Genomic DNA, 18,706 nt, shown 5'->3' with positions numbered 1-18,706 from the left:
AGAATATTAGAGATAATCTAACACTACTCCTCATTTTACAGGCTGCAAAACGAAGGCTCAGGTGAGTTTCTTGCCCCAGGTCTCATTGGCTATGCAAATACACTAAAAAGGAATACATACCGAATCTTGTACAGGGCTTTACAGTTTGTAAAGCAGTCTGACACCCACTCTTTAAGACTCACAGCATCCCAATGAGGTTGTCATTGCTTTTGTCCCCATCTGGCTGATGAGTTAATGAGGCCCAGAGAGGGAAATAAAGTAGCCTGAGCTCACACAGACAGAAGGTGGGGAGATTCAATGAATTCACACAGGTAAAGTGCTTATAACACTTGGACCTGGGACCAAAATGATTAGACTATAACTAACTCCCTGTGGGCCCTAGGACAACTGTTGAGGGAAAGTCACTGAAACTTTGACATTAAAAAGGAGTCCTGCGCTGGCCAGTGTGGCTCAGTTGGTTGAGCATCCTCCCAGGAACTGAGAGGTTGCAGGTCCATTTCCGGTTAGGGCACATGCCCAGGTTACAAGTTCAATCTCCGGGGTTGGGGTGCGTTCGGGAGACAACCAATCAATGTTTCTCTCTCTCTCTTCTTCTCTCTCTAAAATCAATTTTTAAAAAGAGGGGTCCTCCCATGAGGTGGCAGAATACTGGCTCTTTTGATCTTTGACTCTGATGTCCACAAGGAGATTAAGTTATATGGACATGTTCAGTGTGAAAATTAAAATGATATTTTAATAAGCAAACTAAAAGACTTAGAACATTTAATGAAATGATACGTAGAATGCAAGAAACCAACACATGGTTTCTCATTTCCACATCCAACTACCAACTTATGGGAAGGCAGGAGATGGAGACGCGTTACACTGCACAGGGATGCAACAGCAAGCACAGGCTGCATGGAACCACAAGACAAGTCCCCGAGTTTCTTTAACATGTGGACCGCAAAAGACAAGTGCACAAATGATGGAGCGGGACTCTAAGAGGCTTAAAAATACATCAACAAGTGGACACACATGGGCCTGACTAGAAAATAAACTTGAAGTTACAACAATGATGAGGTGGCTGGAAATCTGAAAACTGGGTAATTGATGATTTAGGGATTATTGTCAACATTTGGGGGTGCAATAATGGTATTGTAGTTATGTAAACAACAAAAAAGAAGGCCTTACTGCCTACAGATTCACGCTGAAATATTTAAGGATGAAATGATATGATATGATGTTTGGAATTTGCTTCAAAATAAGATGAGAGTGAGGGAAGCAGGTGGGGAGGTGGAGAAGGCAGGATTGGGTTACGGGTAAGTGGCGGGGGGGAGGTTCATTATTCTGTTCTGAATATTCTAAATTCTCCATCATCAGAAAAAAGTTAGAGATAGTAGATGAAAATATAAGATTGGCAAATTATTAGTCATTGAAACTGGGTGAGTCTACCTTTGTGTATGTTTGAAATTTTCCACAAAACTAACTTAAAAAAAGAAGGCAAGAGGTGAAGTTGGGAACCACTGCACTGAGTTACCTGAAACTGGTTCTTGACACCTTAGTGATCTGGCCCCTGTCAATGGGCAGCTGTCTGGGCCTGGCTTTCAGCAGAGGATGGGATGGGAGAGAGCGGGTTTTGGAGAAGTCAACCTGAGGGCTGGGCACCGGTGACCAATGGAGGGCAAGGGACAGGAAGGGGAGACGGGAAGGGGTTAGGGCTGATCTGCTGGCTAAAGGTGGCCATAAGCTCCGCGGCCTAAATACAAAGAGGACACTTAGAAAGAGCACAGGACACAGGATGTAGAGTGAGGAGACCTGGGTTCTATTCCAGACCCAGTTCCTTCCTAGCTCTGAGACCCTGAGTGAGTCCCAGCCTTTCTAGGCAAATTTGCACCTGCAAAATGGGAATGACAGTCGCTGCTGCTCCAGCCCGCTCCCACTGAGAATCAAGTCACATAACGAATGTTTGAAGCTCATGCAAACATGAAGTGCCCTTTCATGTCATGCTCTAAGTTTGCTTTTTCTCACCTACCGGCCCAATCACCAGATCCAGAGAAATGCAGGGAGCCCCACAGGGCCCTTCCTGGGTGGCCAGCAAGGAGGGGAAAGGGTGGGGCTGAGAAGTATTTGCTAAGCATCCCACCTCTGGGCAATCCCAGCTCAGCTCCACTCCCTTAATAGTGTCCAGCATCTCAACTCAGCAAACCGGCTCCTCTCCACCCAGCAGGGCAGAGAGTAAAGTCTCTAACGGAGTCACTGGCACATAGTAGGAGCGCGTTCACACACACCATGGGCAGGGGCTGGGGAGAGAGGGATGTCAGGGCACTGCCCTGAAGGTGCTCACAAGGAGGCAAGGAGACACTTGCTAAGGGCTGAGGAGGCCTTGAGAACCTGGAGCAGGAGAGGACCTGTGCGGGGGCACAGGCGAGGGGCGCCCACCCCACCCCGGGATGAAGTGATGCCGCAGAGCTTGAAGAATGAGGAGGCACTGATAAAGCCAAGTAGGACGGGGAAGATGACCCTGAGAGGAGGGGCGCCCCTGCCAAGTCCCTGGGTGGGAGCGCTCAGCACATTCGGGGAACAGCCAGGGCCAGTGGGGAAATGGCGAGCAGTGAGGCTCAGCGGGGAATGAATGCGGCTGGCAGACCATGCTCACAGAGAGAGCTGCACAGATGCTTCTATGTCATCACCGCCACGTGCCAGGCTTTTTCTAAGTACCTGACACGCTTTATAGTATTGCATGTAACCCTGTCAACAACCCCAGGAGGCTTTACGGAGGAGGAAACTGAGGCCCAGGGAAGTGAAGGCATGTGCCCAGGCTCGCACAACCAGCAAGTAGTGGAACCTAAACTCAACACCAAGATGTTCATCTTTGGAGTCCAAGGTTTTAACCAAAACCTCTACATCAGGGGTCCTCAAACTACGGCTCGCGGGCCACAGGCAAATACAAATATTGTATTTGTTCCCGTTTTGTTTTTTTACTTCAAAATAAGATATGTGCAGTGTGCACAGGAATTTGTTCATAGTTTTTTTTTTTTTAAACTATAGTGCGGCCCTCCAACGGTCTGAGGGACAGTGAACTGGCCCCCTGTTTAAAAAGTTTGAGGACCCTTGCTCTACCCCCTCACTCCGACCCCACAGTGTTCCGGAGCTCCTGGAGGTTCTACATGAGAGGGGTGACCTGATAAATTCTTGTGGTACAAAGATCAACTCTGGGGCTCAGCTGCAGACTCTTGTCGAAGTGGGAGAAAGGGGGTGCCCTTGTCTCCCAGACATGACAGGGCGATGGGAGCCGAGCCCAGCCCAGCCCAGCCCAGCGCACATCACCCAACAGGAAGGACTCGATTCCAAGCTCTCAGGGTGAGTCCACTGACAAACAGGAATCCAAGCTCCGCCCACGTACCCAGTGCTGGCGTTGGGGCAGGCACCTCGCTTATTCCTCCCCATAACCCTGCGAGGTAGTCATTATCCTCCCCCTTTTACAGAGGAGCAAACCGAGGCTGGGGCCGCTTACGCAACTGGCTCAAGGTCATGAGGTAGCTCTCGGAAGCGTAGCGCTCTCTGCCTCCAGAGCCCTCTCTCACTGCCACGCTAGAGCAAACCCTGAGGCCCATCCCACCTCCCTGAGCCCCAGTTACCTCTGTAAGGATAGCTGTGAGGATGCAATCAGGCCATATTTTGTCTAATGGTGGATGTTGGGCATCTTGAGAGGCAATGCAGAAACATTGTGAGAGAAGACGGGTGCTAATTTTTAGGCCTGCCTCTGCCATTAGCCCCTCTGAGCAAGTTTCTTTCTCCCGTGCCTCAGTTTCTCCATCTGTACAACTTAGAGCTGACGAACATGAACTCTAAACACCCTTCGGGGTCAAGGCTCTGGGACTCAGAGTCAAGGTTAGTCATACCTGCAAGGCTGCTCCAACCTTAGCCACCTCAGGAGTAAAAGTCTCCAAGCGGTTTTCATGTGGACAAGCCCCCACCCCCAGCACCTGCGTCCAGGCTGGGCCGGTCAGGAGGAGCCAGAGGAGAGCAGGGGTCTCTCCAGCTGCCCTTGGCATCAGCCGTGTGGAAGGACCGCCAGGCCCAAGGCCTGGAAGCCAGGACCCAGGCCAGCCCCCGCCTCTGGTGTGACCTCGCTAAGTCTCCTTTCCTCCATTGCCCGACTCCTCCTCTGGAACTAAGGGGTTGGGCGGGAACGTGGAAGGCTCCTGCCAGCTCTCACATTTATTATTTCAGAATCCCTCCACCTCTCGCTGTTTTCCTTCCTGCACTGTGGAGCCCGAGACTGCCCATGTGCCCCTCGGTGGGGCCCGCACAGACCTCTCCCCAGCCAGGGAACCTGTACAGTCTGGCCAGCTCAGCCCCACCAGTTGCCCCTTGCAGGGTGGTGGGAAGATGGGATGGAGAGGGGGTGCAGGAAGGGAGCCTCACCCTCACCATATGCTGAGGCCTCTGCAAACCCAAGTTTCCTGGCTGGGACTTTCCTCAGGAGACGGCTCAGCAGTGATGAGCTAAGAGAGCAAGAACTCCGCAGACAGACCGCCGGAGAGTCTGGTCCGACCCAAGCCTGGCCCCAAGCCCTGAATTCCACCCAGCCCTGGGGAGAGCCCGCCTGCCCTCCTGGACAGAGTGGCAAAGGGTCCCATGACTTCCCATCCTCTGGGCCCCCTTGTAGGCCTGGATGAGCCCCTCCCTGCCCCCCACTTGGACTTGATATCCGTCACTAATCCCTTAAGCCCCAGGCCTGTCCAACTTTTTGCAATTTCCTCAGTTTGCCAGACCTTTACTCATGTTGCTCCCATGGCCTGGGGAGCCCTATCCCATTCTGCCTAGTACACGCTCCATCCTTCCTGACTCAGCTTACAGGTCACCCCCATCCCTACCACACAGAACTGACCCCTCCAGAACTCACCCTGCTGCCTTAGTGCCACCCTGTGCCCATTTTTATCAGGGCACTCCTGGCCCTTATTCATTCCACATGCCTGACTTCTGAAAACGCCAAAATGGCAGGGATCGGCTCATTTGCTTTTGCATCCACTGCATCCATGGGGACCGGCACATGAGTAGCCATAAATGTTTGTGGAATGAATGCATGAGTAAACGAGTGAGTGGATATTAGCAAGGGCCCATGGAAACACAGAAAAGACAGCAGGAGGGAAGGACTCCAGCTTTTATATCACACAGTTCTGAGTCCAAACCCTGGTTCTCTTAGCCGTGTGACCTGAGACAAGGGACTTAGTTCATCTGAGCCCCCACTTCCCCATCTGTCAAATGGGATAATAACATTCAGTCCTATCTTAAAGGAATGGGAGCAGGCATTTAAGCACCTAGCCCCGTACTGGGCATACAGGAAGGTCTGCATGGTGGCTATCCTGCCCAGCAGATATCTCTGTATTCCCCAGGCCCTGACTCACAACATCCCGGGCTGCCCAGTGGAATCGCCTGGAGCACTTAAAAAGTAAGGATGCGGGAATCTCACTTAGACCTGTTAAATCAAAGTCCCTGCGGAGGGGGAGGACCAGCCAGGCATCACCAGAGCAGTGAGGAGAAGCACTCCCAAGTGCTTTGGGCTGCCCAAGTCCAAATCCTGCCAGTAGAGTTGTCAGATTTAGCAAAAATAGCCGAAACCGGTTTGGCTCAGTGGATAGAGCGTCGGCCTGCGGACTGAAAGGTCCCAGGTTCGATTCCACTCAAGGGCATGTACCTGGGTTGCGGGCACATCCCCAGTAGGAGATGTGCAGGAGGCAGCTGATCGATGTTTCTCTCTCATCGATGTTTCTAGCTCTCTATCTCTCTCCCTTCCTCTCTGTAAAAAATCAATAAAAATATATTTAAATAAATAAATAAATACAGGGCATGCAGTTATATTTGTATTTCAGATAATCAGTGAGTAAGTTTTTAGTATAAATATGCCCCAAATAGTGCATGGGCATCCTGTATGTTATTTGGCAACCCTGTTTACTAAGTTATTTTATCTCTCTGTGCCTTTGTTTCCTGATGGGGATGATATGAATCAATATATGGGAAATGCTTACACACTGCCTGGTGTTTGCCATTCCTATTCTTATTGCTTTTAAAGCAACCCAGATGACATGGAAGAACCCTGAAAACATCATGCCAACTGAAAGAAGTCAGATACAAAAGGCCACATATTGCTCGGCCAGCGTAGCTCATTGGTTGAGCGTCAACCTATGAACCAGAAGGTCACAAGTTCGATTTCTGGTCAGGGCACAAGCCCGCGTTGCCGGCTCGATCTCCAGTAGGGGGCAGCGATCAATGATTCTCTCTCATCATTGATGTTTCTATCTCTCCCTTTCCCTTCCTCTCAAATCAATAAAAAAATATATATATTTTTTTAAAAGGCCATATCTCGCAGTATTCCATTGACATGACATGTCCAGTATAAGGCAAATCCACAGACACAGAAAGTTACCAGGGCTGGGGGAGTGGGAGTGGGGAGTAACTGCTAATGAACACAGGTTTTCTTTTGGGAGTGATGGAAATGTTCTAGAATTAGTGGTAAGGCTTGCACAACATTGAATAAAGACCACTGAACTGAACACTTGAAAATAATTTAAATGGCCTGGGCAGTGTTGCTCAGTGGTTGAGCATCGACCTACAAACCAGGAGGTCACAGGTTCGATTCCCCGTCAGGGCACATGCCTGGATTGCAGGCTCAATCCCCAGTAGGGTGCGTGCAGGAGGCAGCCGATCAATGATTCTCTCTCATCTTTGATGCTTCTATCTCTCGCTCCCTCTCCCTTCCTCTCTGAAATCAACAACAACAAAATTTTTAAAAAAATAAAATAAATAGTTGAAATGGTGAATTTTTCTCAACGTTTGAAAGTCTACCTAAAAGCAACCCAGGGGATTATGATGTCCAGCCAGGTCTGAGAACTGGGTAGACTCTCAGCAAGTGTTTGATGAAGAAATGAATGGATGGGAGAGAGCTTGGGCAGAGAGCCTGCCTAGATTCAGCTACTCATTCCTGGACACTTCAAGGTAAACACGATTTCTCTTTTTCCTCTGGTGCCAGGGCTGCAGACAACTTTAACACTCATTGTATTTACCGCATCCCTGTTGCAATTATCTCCTCCTTTTCTTTGTGTGGCTCCTGATCTCTGTAACTATCCATGTGCAGGTGTATTTGTGTTTTTAGTAAAAGGGGATTTAAAAAAAAAAAAAAAATATATATATATATATATATATATATATATATATATATATATTATTGATTTTTTACAGAGAGGAAGGGAGAGGGATAGAGAGTTAGAAACATCGATCAGCTGCCTCCTGCACACTCCCTACTGGGTATGTGCCTGCAACCAAGGTACATGCCCTTGACCAGAATCGAACCTGGGACCCTTGAGTCTGCAGGCCAACGCTCTATCCACTGAGCCAAACCGGTTAGGGCTAAAAGGGGATTTTAAAAAGTTATTAAATATCTGTTTTGTGCCAGGTATGTGCTAGGTTCTTGATCTGTAACCCCCTCAAACAACCTCATAAGATTGTTATTATCATGCCTGATTTACAGATGGGGAAACTAAGATTCAGAAAAGTTGAGTCATTTGCCTGAGGCCATTCAACCAGTAAGAATTCAAACCCAGGTCTGTCTATTTCTTACTGTCTCCATAGACCTCAGCCACTAGCCTGTAAGCTGTGGGTTGTCGATCATCTTTTCATGGATGATTGACATCCTTCCCAGATGTCAATCATCCATGCCCTCAGAACCTACCATCCCACCTTTGTACACAGGGGGTTCAATAAATAGATTTCAATGGATTACTAACCTTGAGTGGGCAAGCAATAGCTCACAATAGTTTTCACTCTGCTCCTCAGCGTTGCCTGGGGAACTTTTGAACTGCTTATTTGTCCAGGCCTCACCCGGGGGAGATTTTGATTCAGTAGATCTGGGTGGAGCCTGAAGTTCTTAAAAGCAGTCAAGGTCAAAAACCAGCTGAGTTAGAGAACTGAAGGCAGCTGTTTCCAGCTCAGCCTCCCATACCCTCCACAGTGAGGCCCGATCACAATGCTCCCCGGACAAACACAGCCCAGAGTCCTGCCCTTGAGTCTCAGGGGACTCACTGTGCCTCCGTGGGCCTCACTGCCCCATGTGCTCTGGCCCTTCAAGGGAAACTTCCAGCAATAACTCTGTCTGAGGACTATACAAGCAGATGTTTTATCGTGCTTCACTTTACTGTGCTTCACAGATGTTGCTTTTTTTTTTCTTTTCTTTTTTTACAAATTGAAGGCAAGACCCAAGACCAGCAAAAATTTTATAGCTCACTTTAGTGCCAAACTCACTTTATTGCAGTGGTCTGAAATGAACCCTGAGTATCTCTGAGGTCTGCCTTTGGGGGAAAGCATTTTCCTTCTGCTCTGACTTCAAGTTCCCAAGCCTGCCTATGTTATCTCGTTGCCAGAAACACCTCAACACCAGACAAGGAATTAAGCATGGAAGACAGAAATTTGAGGACAGGGGTTGGGGGGGGAGGGGGGCGACGACGATGACTTTGGGACACTGAGCTCAAGGCTGACAACTCCAGGGAGACTCCCTGCCCTTGTGCAGAGCCAGCCTGGTACGGGAAGAAGCTGGGCTCAGCAGAGCTGGGTCCTAAGTCCATCCTGGAGAACCCCCTTGGCCCAGGTCCCTGATTGCCATCCATGTCTCTGTTCCCCTATGTGTGTGTGTGTGTGGGGGGGGGGGGAACGGGACTTCTCATCTGCCCCCTCCTGAAATCAGTCCAGGCCGGTGTGGAGGGAAATAGCACTAAATCTGTTCTTAAGGTCATTGATGACCTCCCTGTTATCAAAGCCAGGGGTCATGTCTGTCATTTCCTTATTTTATTTCTGGACACGCAGGCAGCATGTGAGGGAGCTCTCTCCTCCCAACATCCCTCTCCTGGCTTCTGAGGCACTGTACTCTCTTGATTTCCCTTCTTCCTCACTGGCAGCTCCTTCTCAGTCTCCTTTATCAACTCCTCTTCCCATCCTAACCTCTCAACACTGGAGCTCCCCGGAGCTTGGGCCTGGGCCCTCTTCATTCCTCTCCCTGGGTGATCTCATCCATTCCCACGGCTTTAAACACCAGCTAATTCAATGTATGCATATGTGGTTCGTGGACTGCCTGCCTGAGCATCTCCTGTGGTGCTGGTTAAAATGCAGATTCCCAGACACCCTCCTGCATGCTGGCAAACCCGCCAAGGACATTTGCCCCCCCCCCCCCTTTTTTCTTCTTCTTTTTTTTTTTGGGGGGGGGGGCACTATGGGAAATTACTTCCTGCACAAATCTTGGCTGAGTTTGCCTCCTAGGAGAGCTAATAAGATCAAATGCTTGCTTTTCCAGCCTCTCTTGCAGCTAGGGTACAGGTGTATGAGCTAGGCTTGGCCAATAAGAGGCACTTACTACAAACTTTGGATTAGGAGCCAGAGGGAGTAGACGATCCATTCTTATGCTGGTGGCAACAGCAGTGAAGGTGCCCAGTCTCCAGGGGATGGTGACAGTGCAAGCTGTGGCATTTAGTGTGTAGTAGCAGCATCCTGGCCAAACTGGCTCAGTGGAGTGATTTTGGCTGAGATCCTGCCTGATGCCTTACCCCAGTCTCCAGCTTCCCAGAAATTCTGCAAACTGCTGAATATTCCCTTTGAACGAACTCCTTTTCTGTTTAAATCAGCTCAGGTTGGTTTCTGTTACTCGCAATAAGGAGCCCAAGTAAGACACAGCTCCTGAATTGGACTCTCTGGGAGTGGTGCCAGGTGATTCATACGCAGAGTTTGAAACTCAGTATCTCAGTGCTGACAACTCTCAAATGTGTATCTCCGGTCCACTCCTTTGATCTCCAAACTCATATATCCAAGTGCCTGCTTGACATTTCTAGTTGGATGTCTCAAAGTCCTATAAGATGTACAAACAGAATTCTTAACTTTCCCTAAAACCTGTCCCTCTCCCAGGTTCCCCCTTCCTAAGAAGGGGGAATGGCACTCCCCCGTTAGGAATTTGGGAACCATTCTCGACCACTTCCCACATGTACTCCATTAACAAATCTTGATGTTACTACAGTCACGTATCACTTAACAACGGATATACATTCTGAGAAATGGGTCGTTAGATGATTCTGTCGTTGTGCAAACACCATAGAGGGCACTTACACAAACCTAGGTAGCATAGCCTACTACACACCTAGGCTATAAGGTCTACCCTACTGCTTCTCGGCTACAGGCCTATCCAGCATGTTACTGTACTGAACACTGTAGGCAATTGTGAATGCACTGTGTTACAACATCAGAACAGCTATGATGTCAGTAGGCAATAGGAATTTTTCAGCTTCATGATAATCTTATGGGACCACCATCACACCCAATAGGGGGCGAGGAGGAGGCAGCCGATCAATGATTCTCTCTCATCATTAATGTTTCTCTCTCTCTCTTCCTCTCCCTTCCTCTCTGAAATCAATAAAAATATGTTTAAAAAAATTAACATAAAGATGGGAGAGGACTGAAGCTATGGGTGTGGGTGAGATTGCCTGGGGAGAGAGGCTAGGATGCAAAGAGATGAGGACACAGGACCAAACCTAAAGGAAGGCCTTGACCGGGAGGATGAGCCTTCCTGCCACTGGTCACAACGTGCAATTACTGATTTGTCTGTTTGCTGCTTGTCTTTCCCAGAACACTGTGAGCCCAATGCAGCAAAGACGGCATCTCTTTAATGAGCTGTGTGTTACCCAGTGACTAACACAGGGCCTGGCCGGGAACAGTCCCCAGGCACTATGCTGGCTGCTGTGTCCCTCAGAGGACCGGTTTCATCCATTCCAACACGACTGGGTCCACTGGTCTCTACAAAAAGCCCAAATGCTTTATTGACACTCAAGGCCCTCCAAGTCGTGCTGTATCCCCTGAGATCTCCAATCTATCTCTTTAATTCCCTTACATTTGAGCTTTCCAAAGTGGGGTTCATCTACACCTGGACAACCAGGTGGGCACAAAACAGGATGAGCACAGTGCCTCTCCCTGATCCTAGGTTGTCCCAACCGAAGCAGAATTACCATGGACATGGCGGGGGCTTGGGGGGGGGGGGAGTGCTTTCTAGGCCCTGCCCCTCTTCTCTGAGAAGTGCACCCCTTCCCAGTGTAGAACTCTGTGCCATGTTTACCCTGCCCAAGTCTCCATGACCTCTGTTGATGAAAGCAGGGTGGAGACCCGGCTTCTGGAACCAATCCAGAACTAGGCCAGGTTGTTAACCTCTCTGCCAAGAACTTGGATGTGGCACACAAGACTGGCTTGATTACCTTTAGATGCTGGACCAGTGAGGTCACGTGAATGTGGGGGCTAAAGCTATCTGTCCTCCCCAGAAGATTGTTATGCTCTTTGGGGCCTGTGTGATGACAAGCGATCAAAAGCACTGCTCAGATATGCAGAAAGAAACAGAGGCAGCCCGGCAGTGTAGCTCAGTGGTTGAGCAGCAACCCAGGAACTAAGAGGCCACCGGTTTGATTCCCAGTCAGGGCACATGCCCAGATTGCTGGCTCAATCCCCTGAGGGGGGCGGGAAATGCAGGAGGCAGCCAATCAATGTTTCTGCCTATCTCTTTCCCTTCCTCTCTCTCTAAAAAAAATCAATAAAAAGATATTTTGAAGAAAAAGAAAGAAATAGAGGCAAGAGAGAGAGGATGATGAAGCAGCTGCCTTTGTTCCTGACGACTGAGGCCCTGGTGAAGTCTACTTTTATCGACTGCTCTTCAGTCCCACGAGGCACCTCCAAATCTTTAAAACAAATTTATCTTCAATGTAAACAAGCTTGAGAGGGTTTATGCTTCTTACAGATCATCCTGTATTGACATTACGTAATTTTTTAAAAATATACATTTTTTTATTGATTTCAGAGAGGAAGGGAGAGGAAGGGAGAGATAGAAACATCAATGATGAGAGGGAACCATTGATTGGCTGCCTCCTGCACGTTGTACCGAGCCCACAACCCAGGCATGTGCCCTTGACCAGAATCGAACCTGGGACCTTTCAGTCTGCAGGCTGACACTCTATCCTCTGAGCCAACCAGCGAGGGCAAGATTACACAATTTTTATTGTTTTTGTAAAATGAATATAGACAAAGCAGGTAAACTTCACAAGAATATTAAGAATTGAGAATGAAATCCTTTCTGAACAAGATTCAAAATAGCAAAAGTTGGCCCTGGCTATGTAGCTCAGTTGGTTAGAGTGCCATCCCAACACACCAAGATTTCCTACAAAAACCAGGGCACATACAGAAATCAACCAATGAATGCATAAATAAGGGGAACAACAAATCGATGTTTTTCTTTCTCTCTTCCTCTCTCTAAAATCAATCAGTAAACCAATAAAACAACAAAAAAGCAAAAGTCACAAAAGAAAAGATAAATTTGACTCTAATAAAATTTAAAACTGTGAATTATAAGACATGATACCAATTTAGGCAAATATTCCCCCTAACTACCATCCTCTCCCGGATAATATATTTTCTCTGAGGACACACATTGGAAAGCATGCACAGTTCCAATGCGATTACCTCTGGGGAGAGTATAGGGATTGTGAGACATGGTCAGAGATGACTTTACATTTTTCAGTTATGTTTTTAAAAATTGTTTTGTTGCCCTAGCCGGTTTGGCTCAGTGGATGGAGCGTCAGCCTGCGGACTGAAGGGTCCCAGGTTCGATTCTGGTCAGGGGCATGTGCCTTGGTTGCGGGCACATCCCCAGTGGGGGGTGTGCAGGAGGCGGCTGGTCGGTGTTTCTCTCTCATTGATGTTTCTAACTCTCTGTCCCTCTCCCTTCCTCTCTGTAGAAGTCAATGAAGTATATTTTAAAAAAAATTTTTTTTGTTAATCCTCAACAAAAGATATTTTTCCATTGATTTTTAGATAGAATGGAAGCGGGGGGGGGGTGGAGATACAGAGAAAGAGAACATCGATGTGAGAGAGACACATCGATTGGTTGCCTCCCGCATGTGCCCCAACAAGAGCCAGGGATCGAGCCTGCAACCGAGGTACATGACCTTGACTGGAATCGAACCCGGAACCCTTCAGTTCATGGGCCAAAACTCTATCCACTGTGCCAAACTGATTAGGACTGTTTTTAAATTTTTAAATTAAAAATTATGTCCTTTGTGCAATTAAAACTTCATTAAGTCTAATATATATATATCTCACAAACCTTTGAAGCTCTCCTATTTGTGGTGAACTGCTTTATTTGAGACCCACTAGGAGATATAAGTTCACTAGTAGTTTGAGATGCATGATATAGCAGGAATTCTCAGCACTGGTCAAAATGGCTTACTTGGTTCCTGAATATGCTCTCTTCCCACCAATCTCAAAATTCACTCTTATCTTCTTCACTTAATGGAGTTTTCCCATCCTTCAATACCCATCTGGAAGTGTCACCTCCTCCAGGAAGCTCTCCCTGATTGCACCAGCCCTCACTGCTCTCTCCCTGCCCTACTTTAACAGCCTCTATGGCACTGACTGTACCTTTCTCTGGGCACTCAGGACAAATTCCTAGGGTACCTACTTATCTCTCTAAGATAGGCTACTTCTCCCAACCAGCCAGCAAACAAGAGCAGTATCTTAATGTCCTTGGTGCCTAGCGTAGAGATGGCATGGAGAATTGGTCAGGCCTTAGAGTCAGACAGACTCACTATGTGACACAAGGCAACGGGCTAACCTCCTGGGCCCACTTTCACCTGTGTTATTGTGAATATCAATGAGATGATGGATGTAAAGGGGCCCCAGAACAGGAAAAGGTGGTTGATAGAATGGTGATCTGTCTTAACTCTCTCTCACTTTTGTACAGAGTTTCACAATAAAAAACAAAAACCTTTAACAACCCAGAGAAGGAGGGATGATTAGACCCATTTTAAGGGAAAATAACTGCGATTCAGGGAGTTTACAAAGGGAGGACAGGCAGTAGATCTTTAGAAGAGAATAGAACCAGGGATTAGAAATTTGCGTAGACATGCCAATTCTTCCCTGACTCAGCTATAGGAGCTTGGACAATTCTCTTGCTCTCCGGGGACATCAGTTTCCCCATCTCCAATAAGAGCCTCCCTAGGTGATCTCTATCTAAAGGGTCCCTCAGGGCTAATATTCTAGATTCCTGTGACCTGCCCAGGGTCCTTCTCAGCAGGACTGTACAAAAGGTCTGCAAGTCCAGGACAGAGTCCCTAGTTACTCCCCGGAAACCAACTGGGAGTGGAAGGCTTGACTTAAGAATCAGTTGTGCCCTGGCTGGTGTGGCTCAGTTGGTTGAAATATTGTCCCATACACTGAAAGGTCATGGGTTCAATTCCAAAGTCAGGGCACATACCCAGATTTTGGATTCAATCCCCTGTCAGGGCATGTAACTGATTGATGTCTCTCTTTCATATTGATGTTTCTCTCTCTCTCTCTCTCAAATCAATAAGGATTAAAAAAAAAAAAAGAATCAGTTGCATTATAATATGCAAATTGACCAAAAGGTGGAATGACTGGTCGCTATGACACGCACTGACCACCAGGGGGCAGATGCTCAATGCAGGAGCTGCCCCCTGGTGGTCAGTGTGCTCTCACAGGGGGAGCGCCCCTCAGCCAGAAGCTGGGTTCATGGCTGGCAAGTGCAGTGGCAGTGACTAGAGCCTCTCCCGCCTCCGCAGCAGCGCTAAGGGTGTTCGACTGACGGCTTAGCAGGGAGCAGGCCTAAGCCAGCAGTCAGACATCCCCCGAGGGCTCCCGGACTGCAAGAGGGCGCAGGCCGGGCTGAGGGACCCCCCCCACCACCACCAAGTGCACAAATTTCGTGCACCAGGCCTCTAGTGTAAATATAAACACAAATGGAAAACCAAACAGGAAACCTCTGGCAAGTCCAATCCAAAGGTCAGATTCTAACTTTTGGGGCAGTGACAGAGAAACGCATGGGTGCCACAGGCTTTCTCCTGTAAAAACAAACCTCACGTGCGCCAAATCAAAGTCTCAAAGGCAAAAGGGACCGAGTTTTGTTGGGTCTGAATTGGGGCAAAGCTGAACCCTAACCAGAGCCTGCTTCAGCCTCCAGACCCATTTAAGGGCTCCCTCTCCCCTCCAGACACACACAAGTGCTTACACACACCGAGCCAGGCAAGGCCAGATGCACCGGCATAAATGGGCATTTCTGTCCCTGGCGAAGGCTTCATAGTACAGTTCCTTCTCCTGCTCTGATTTAACATTTTAATGAACAACCCAAAAAGGAGGCTGAACTGTGACAGCTCTATGGGTGCCAAAGGCACTGAATTCTTCCAGGTCATGAAATATGAGACTATGAAGGCAAACTTGAGGAAGCTCTCTCCTCAGGATGAGGCTCTGTGGCTGTTTCCCTGTGAGCCTCCCAGTAAAATACAAGTCGTGGTCATAGTTGGTGGACTCTAAGCTACTGGTTCTGCCCAAGGACGGAGGCCAAAGATTGGCTGCTTATTTTAATTAAAACTTGTACCCCTGCTATGTGCAAAGCACTAGGCTGGGCTCTGTGAAAGCCATGGACAAGAGACCTAGTCACTCTGTAAAGAGGCCCGTCAGTTAACCTGGTCATGATTCCATTTATCAAGATGCATGCCTTACGTGCATTGCCTCACGTAATACCATAGCCCCGTAGGTAAATATCATTATCTCCATTTTACAGATGCCAGAGTGGGGCTCAAACAAATCAGGTCACAGGCCCAAGCATACACAGCTGGCACACTGCAGAGCCAGAATTTGAACACAGTCTGCCTCCCCCAAAATCGGTGCTCTTTCCGCAGTCCTCTATCACCCCACTTCAAAGTGACAGACACAGACTCTGAGAAGGGGGCGCAGCCTGCCCGAGGAGAGAAGGAAAAGAAATGTCCCAAGACACTGATCCAGAGCATTATAAACTACTGAGCTTTGTGTCAGCCACACAGTAGGTGCTCAATACGCTTATGGTGAAGGATGGGAGGTGACGGCAACAGCTGAGGTCCCAAACGTCACCCAAATTCAGGGCACCCTCTGAAAGGGAGCTGCAAAAACATATCCTGCACTGGCCCAGAGCGGCAGGGTGTCTGCCCTAGAACATTCCCTGCAGGGGAAGCCCCGTAAAGCGCAGCAGGTCCCAGAAGAGGAATGAACTCCACAGAGTAGGGGAATGGGGTGGGGCGGCCTGCAAGGGGGAAAGAAAAGGCCTGGGACGCCTTGCTGGGAAAGACAAAGAGGAGAGGGGAAGGGGGAGGAGACTAGAAACTTGCCAACAGCCTGGCCGAGGTGAACCCCGGCTCCCGGCGCCTTCTCATTTGCATTCATTCCGCAAACACCGGCCAAATCTCAGAGCCAGCAGCCAGGGGGAGGGGGCCTCCCTGCAGCCAGGGAAAGGTTCTTGTCTGAGGCGGGCAGGCCTGCTTCCCAGAAGAGGAGTGACTTTGGGGCCAAACCCGTGGGGCTCCGAAGATGAAAACGCAAACAGATGCAGTGAGGCGCTGAGCGAGCACATGCGATGGTGCAGGTAACCGAGAGCACGGGGGGGGGGGGGGGGGGGGGGTATGAGCCCCGACCTGTGACCTGTCGTCGAGGTGACCTCAAGGCCCCCCACAAACCATCCTTCCGGCCCTCCCCAAGGCCTCGACGGTGAGGACGCGGATATCTGAGATGCACCCAGTTCTCACAGACCTAGGGAGGGGGCAGGTTTTGGGGAGTGGTAAGGGCCAATGCAGCTCCCGTCACGACGTCACGCCGGTGAACATCAAGGCGCGAGATCCTGCCGGGACCCTGGACCCCGCCCGCCTCGGCCCCCTCACCTCCTCCCGCACCAGTGCCGCCCCCCGGCACCGGGGCATCTTGGCCGCGAAGGCTGCGGCCCCAGCCGGGGAATTGAGGTCCTCCACTGTGACGGCCAGGAACTCCGCGACGCTGAGCTGCTCGGGCATGATGGGTGCGGAGCGGGGGCTCAGAGGCTGCGGGAGCTCCGGGGCTGCGGGCGCAGGGCGCGGGGCGCGCTCACTTCACAGCTCTGGGCTGGCCGCACAGCCCTCCGAGGGCGCCGTCAGGGCCTCCGCACGCTCCACCCCTCGCGCCGCCCCGCCCCGCCCCCGGCTGCCTTCACCGCGCACTGTCCAGTCACCTCGGGTCCCGGAGTCCCCACCCCGTCCCCAACCCCATCCTCCTCTCGGCCCCGCCCCGTCCTCTTCTCAGCCCCGCCCCGTCCTCTTCTCGGCTCCGCCCCGTTCTCCTCTAGGCCCCGCCCCGTCCTCTTCTCGGCTCCGCCCCCTGGCCTCCCAGCGCCGGCTCACTGCCCCGCCCCTTGCCCCACAGCCCTGCCTCTTGCCTCTCGGCGCCGCCCCTTGTCTCGGCTCCACCCCGGCCTCCCTGAAGCTCCTAAGGCCCCCCGCCGACCTCCAGGTTCCGCTCCCTTCCTTCCCGCTCCCTGGTACTCCTTCCTCCCTCCGTTCCCAGTTAGAAACATCGATGAGAGAGAAACATCGATCAGCCGCCTCCTGCACACTCCCCACTGGGGATGTGCCCGCAACCCAGGTACATGCCCTTGACCGGAACCAAACCTGGGACCCCTCAGTCCGAAGGCCGACACTCCATCCACTGAGCCAAACCGGCTTCGGCTATATATATATTTTTAAATATATTTTTATTGATTTCAAAGAGGAAGGAAGAGGGAGAGAGAGCCAGAAACATCAATGATGAGAGAGAATCATTGATCGGCTGCCTCCTGCACACCTCTTACAGGAGATCCAGCCGGCAACGCGGGCATGTGCCCTGACCAGGAATTGAACTGTGACCTCCTGGTTCATAGGTCCATGCTCACTGAGCCAGCCAGCCGGCTGTGGAGTCTGATAGATCTAAGTTCCAATCCTGTGCTGCTACTGACCAGCTGTGTGCAGCTGAGGAAATTGCTTGCTTCTCTAAAACGGAATCTCTTCCTCTTAAAATGGCCTAATGGTATGTTGTCCTATAAGGAGATCGAGAGAATGTTATAGTTTGCATAGAAAAAGAAAACTTGGAAAGCTATCCACTAAAATATTACCACCGAGGACATTTTGAGTACATTTTTTTTTTCTTTTGGTTAATTTGTGTATCTTAACTTTTCTATAAGGGACATATACTACTTAGGTAATACAATTAAAAGTTGAAAAAAAAATATGTACAATCTGGTGGAGACAGGACAAATGTGCTGTGAAGTACAACTCTGCTTCACCCCTCAGGCACCTTTTAATCGCTCCAGTCTGTTTTCAACCCCAAGTACTAGCAGGAGGTCAACTAGGATCTCCTTCTCTCTCTCTCTCTCTCTCTCTCTCTCTCTCTCTCTCTCTCTCTTTTTTAATATTTTATTGATTTTCTACAGAGAGGAAGGGAGAGAGACAGAGAGCCAGAAACATTGATGAGAGACAAACATCAATCAGCTGCCCTTCGCACACCCCCAACTGGGGACGCGCCCGCAACCAAGGCACACGCCCCTGACCGGAATTGAACCCGGGACCCTTCAGATTGCAGGCCGACGCTCTATCCGTGGAGCCAAACCGGCCAGGGCTAGGCTCTCCTTCTCTTAAAACACAAGAAGCACTTAATTCTCTTGCTTGGTTTCTGGGAGCATCTGGTACTGTTAGCCACTTCTTCTTGAAACACACATTCCCTTGACCAAGGATATTTTCCCATGGATTTTTAGAGAGAAGTAGAGGAGAGACAGAGAGAAACATGTGTCTCTCTCTCCCATCAATTGGTGGCGAGGTACGTGCCCTTG

General features: G+C 49.7%; 1 protein-coding gene across 1 annotated transcript in view; it reads right to left on the bottom strand.

Moving 5' to 3' along the window:
• The window catches only part of ASAP3 (ArfGAP with SH3 domain, ankyrin repeat and PH domain 3), a 48,619-nt gene extending 31,601 nt beyond the window's left edge, over positions 1-17,018 (bottom strand). Inside the window, 1 exon segment of the mRNA XM_059690852.1 lies at positions 16,755-17,018. Coding sequence (XP_059546835.1) covers positions 16,755-16,883 — 129 coding nt within the window. The 5' untranslated portion in view covers positions 16,884-17,018.
• Between the last annotated feature and the right edge of the window lie 1,688 nt (positions 17,019-18,706).

This window comes from Myotis daubentonii, chromosome 3, assembly GCF_963259705.1.
Source record: "Myotis daubentonii chromosome 3, mMyoDau2.1, whole genome shotgun sequence".
Classification (NCBI taxonomy): Eukaryota; Metazoa; Chordata; class Mammalia; order Chiroptera; family Vespertilionidae; genus Myotis; species Myotis daubentonii.
Note: the sequence above shows the minus strand (reverse complement) of the source record. Positions and strands in the feature narration are given on the sequence as shown.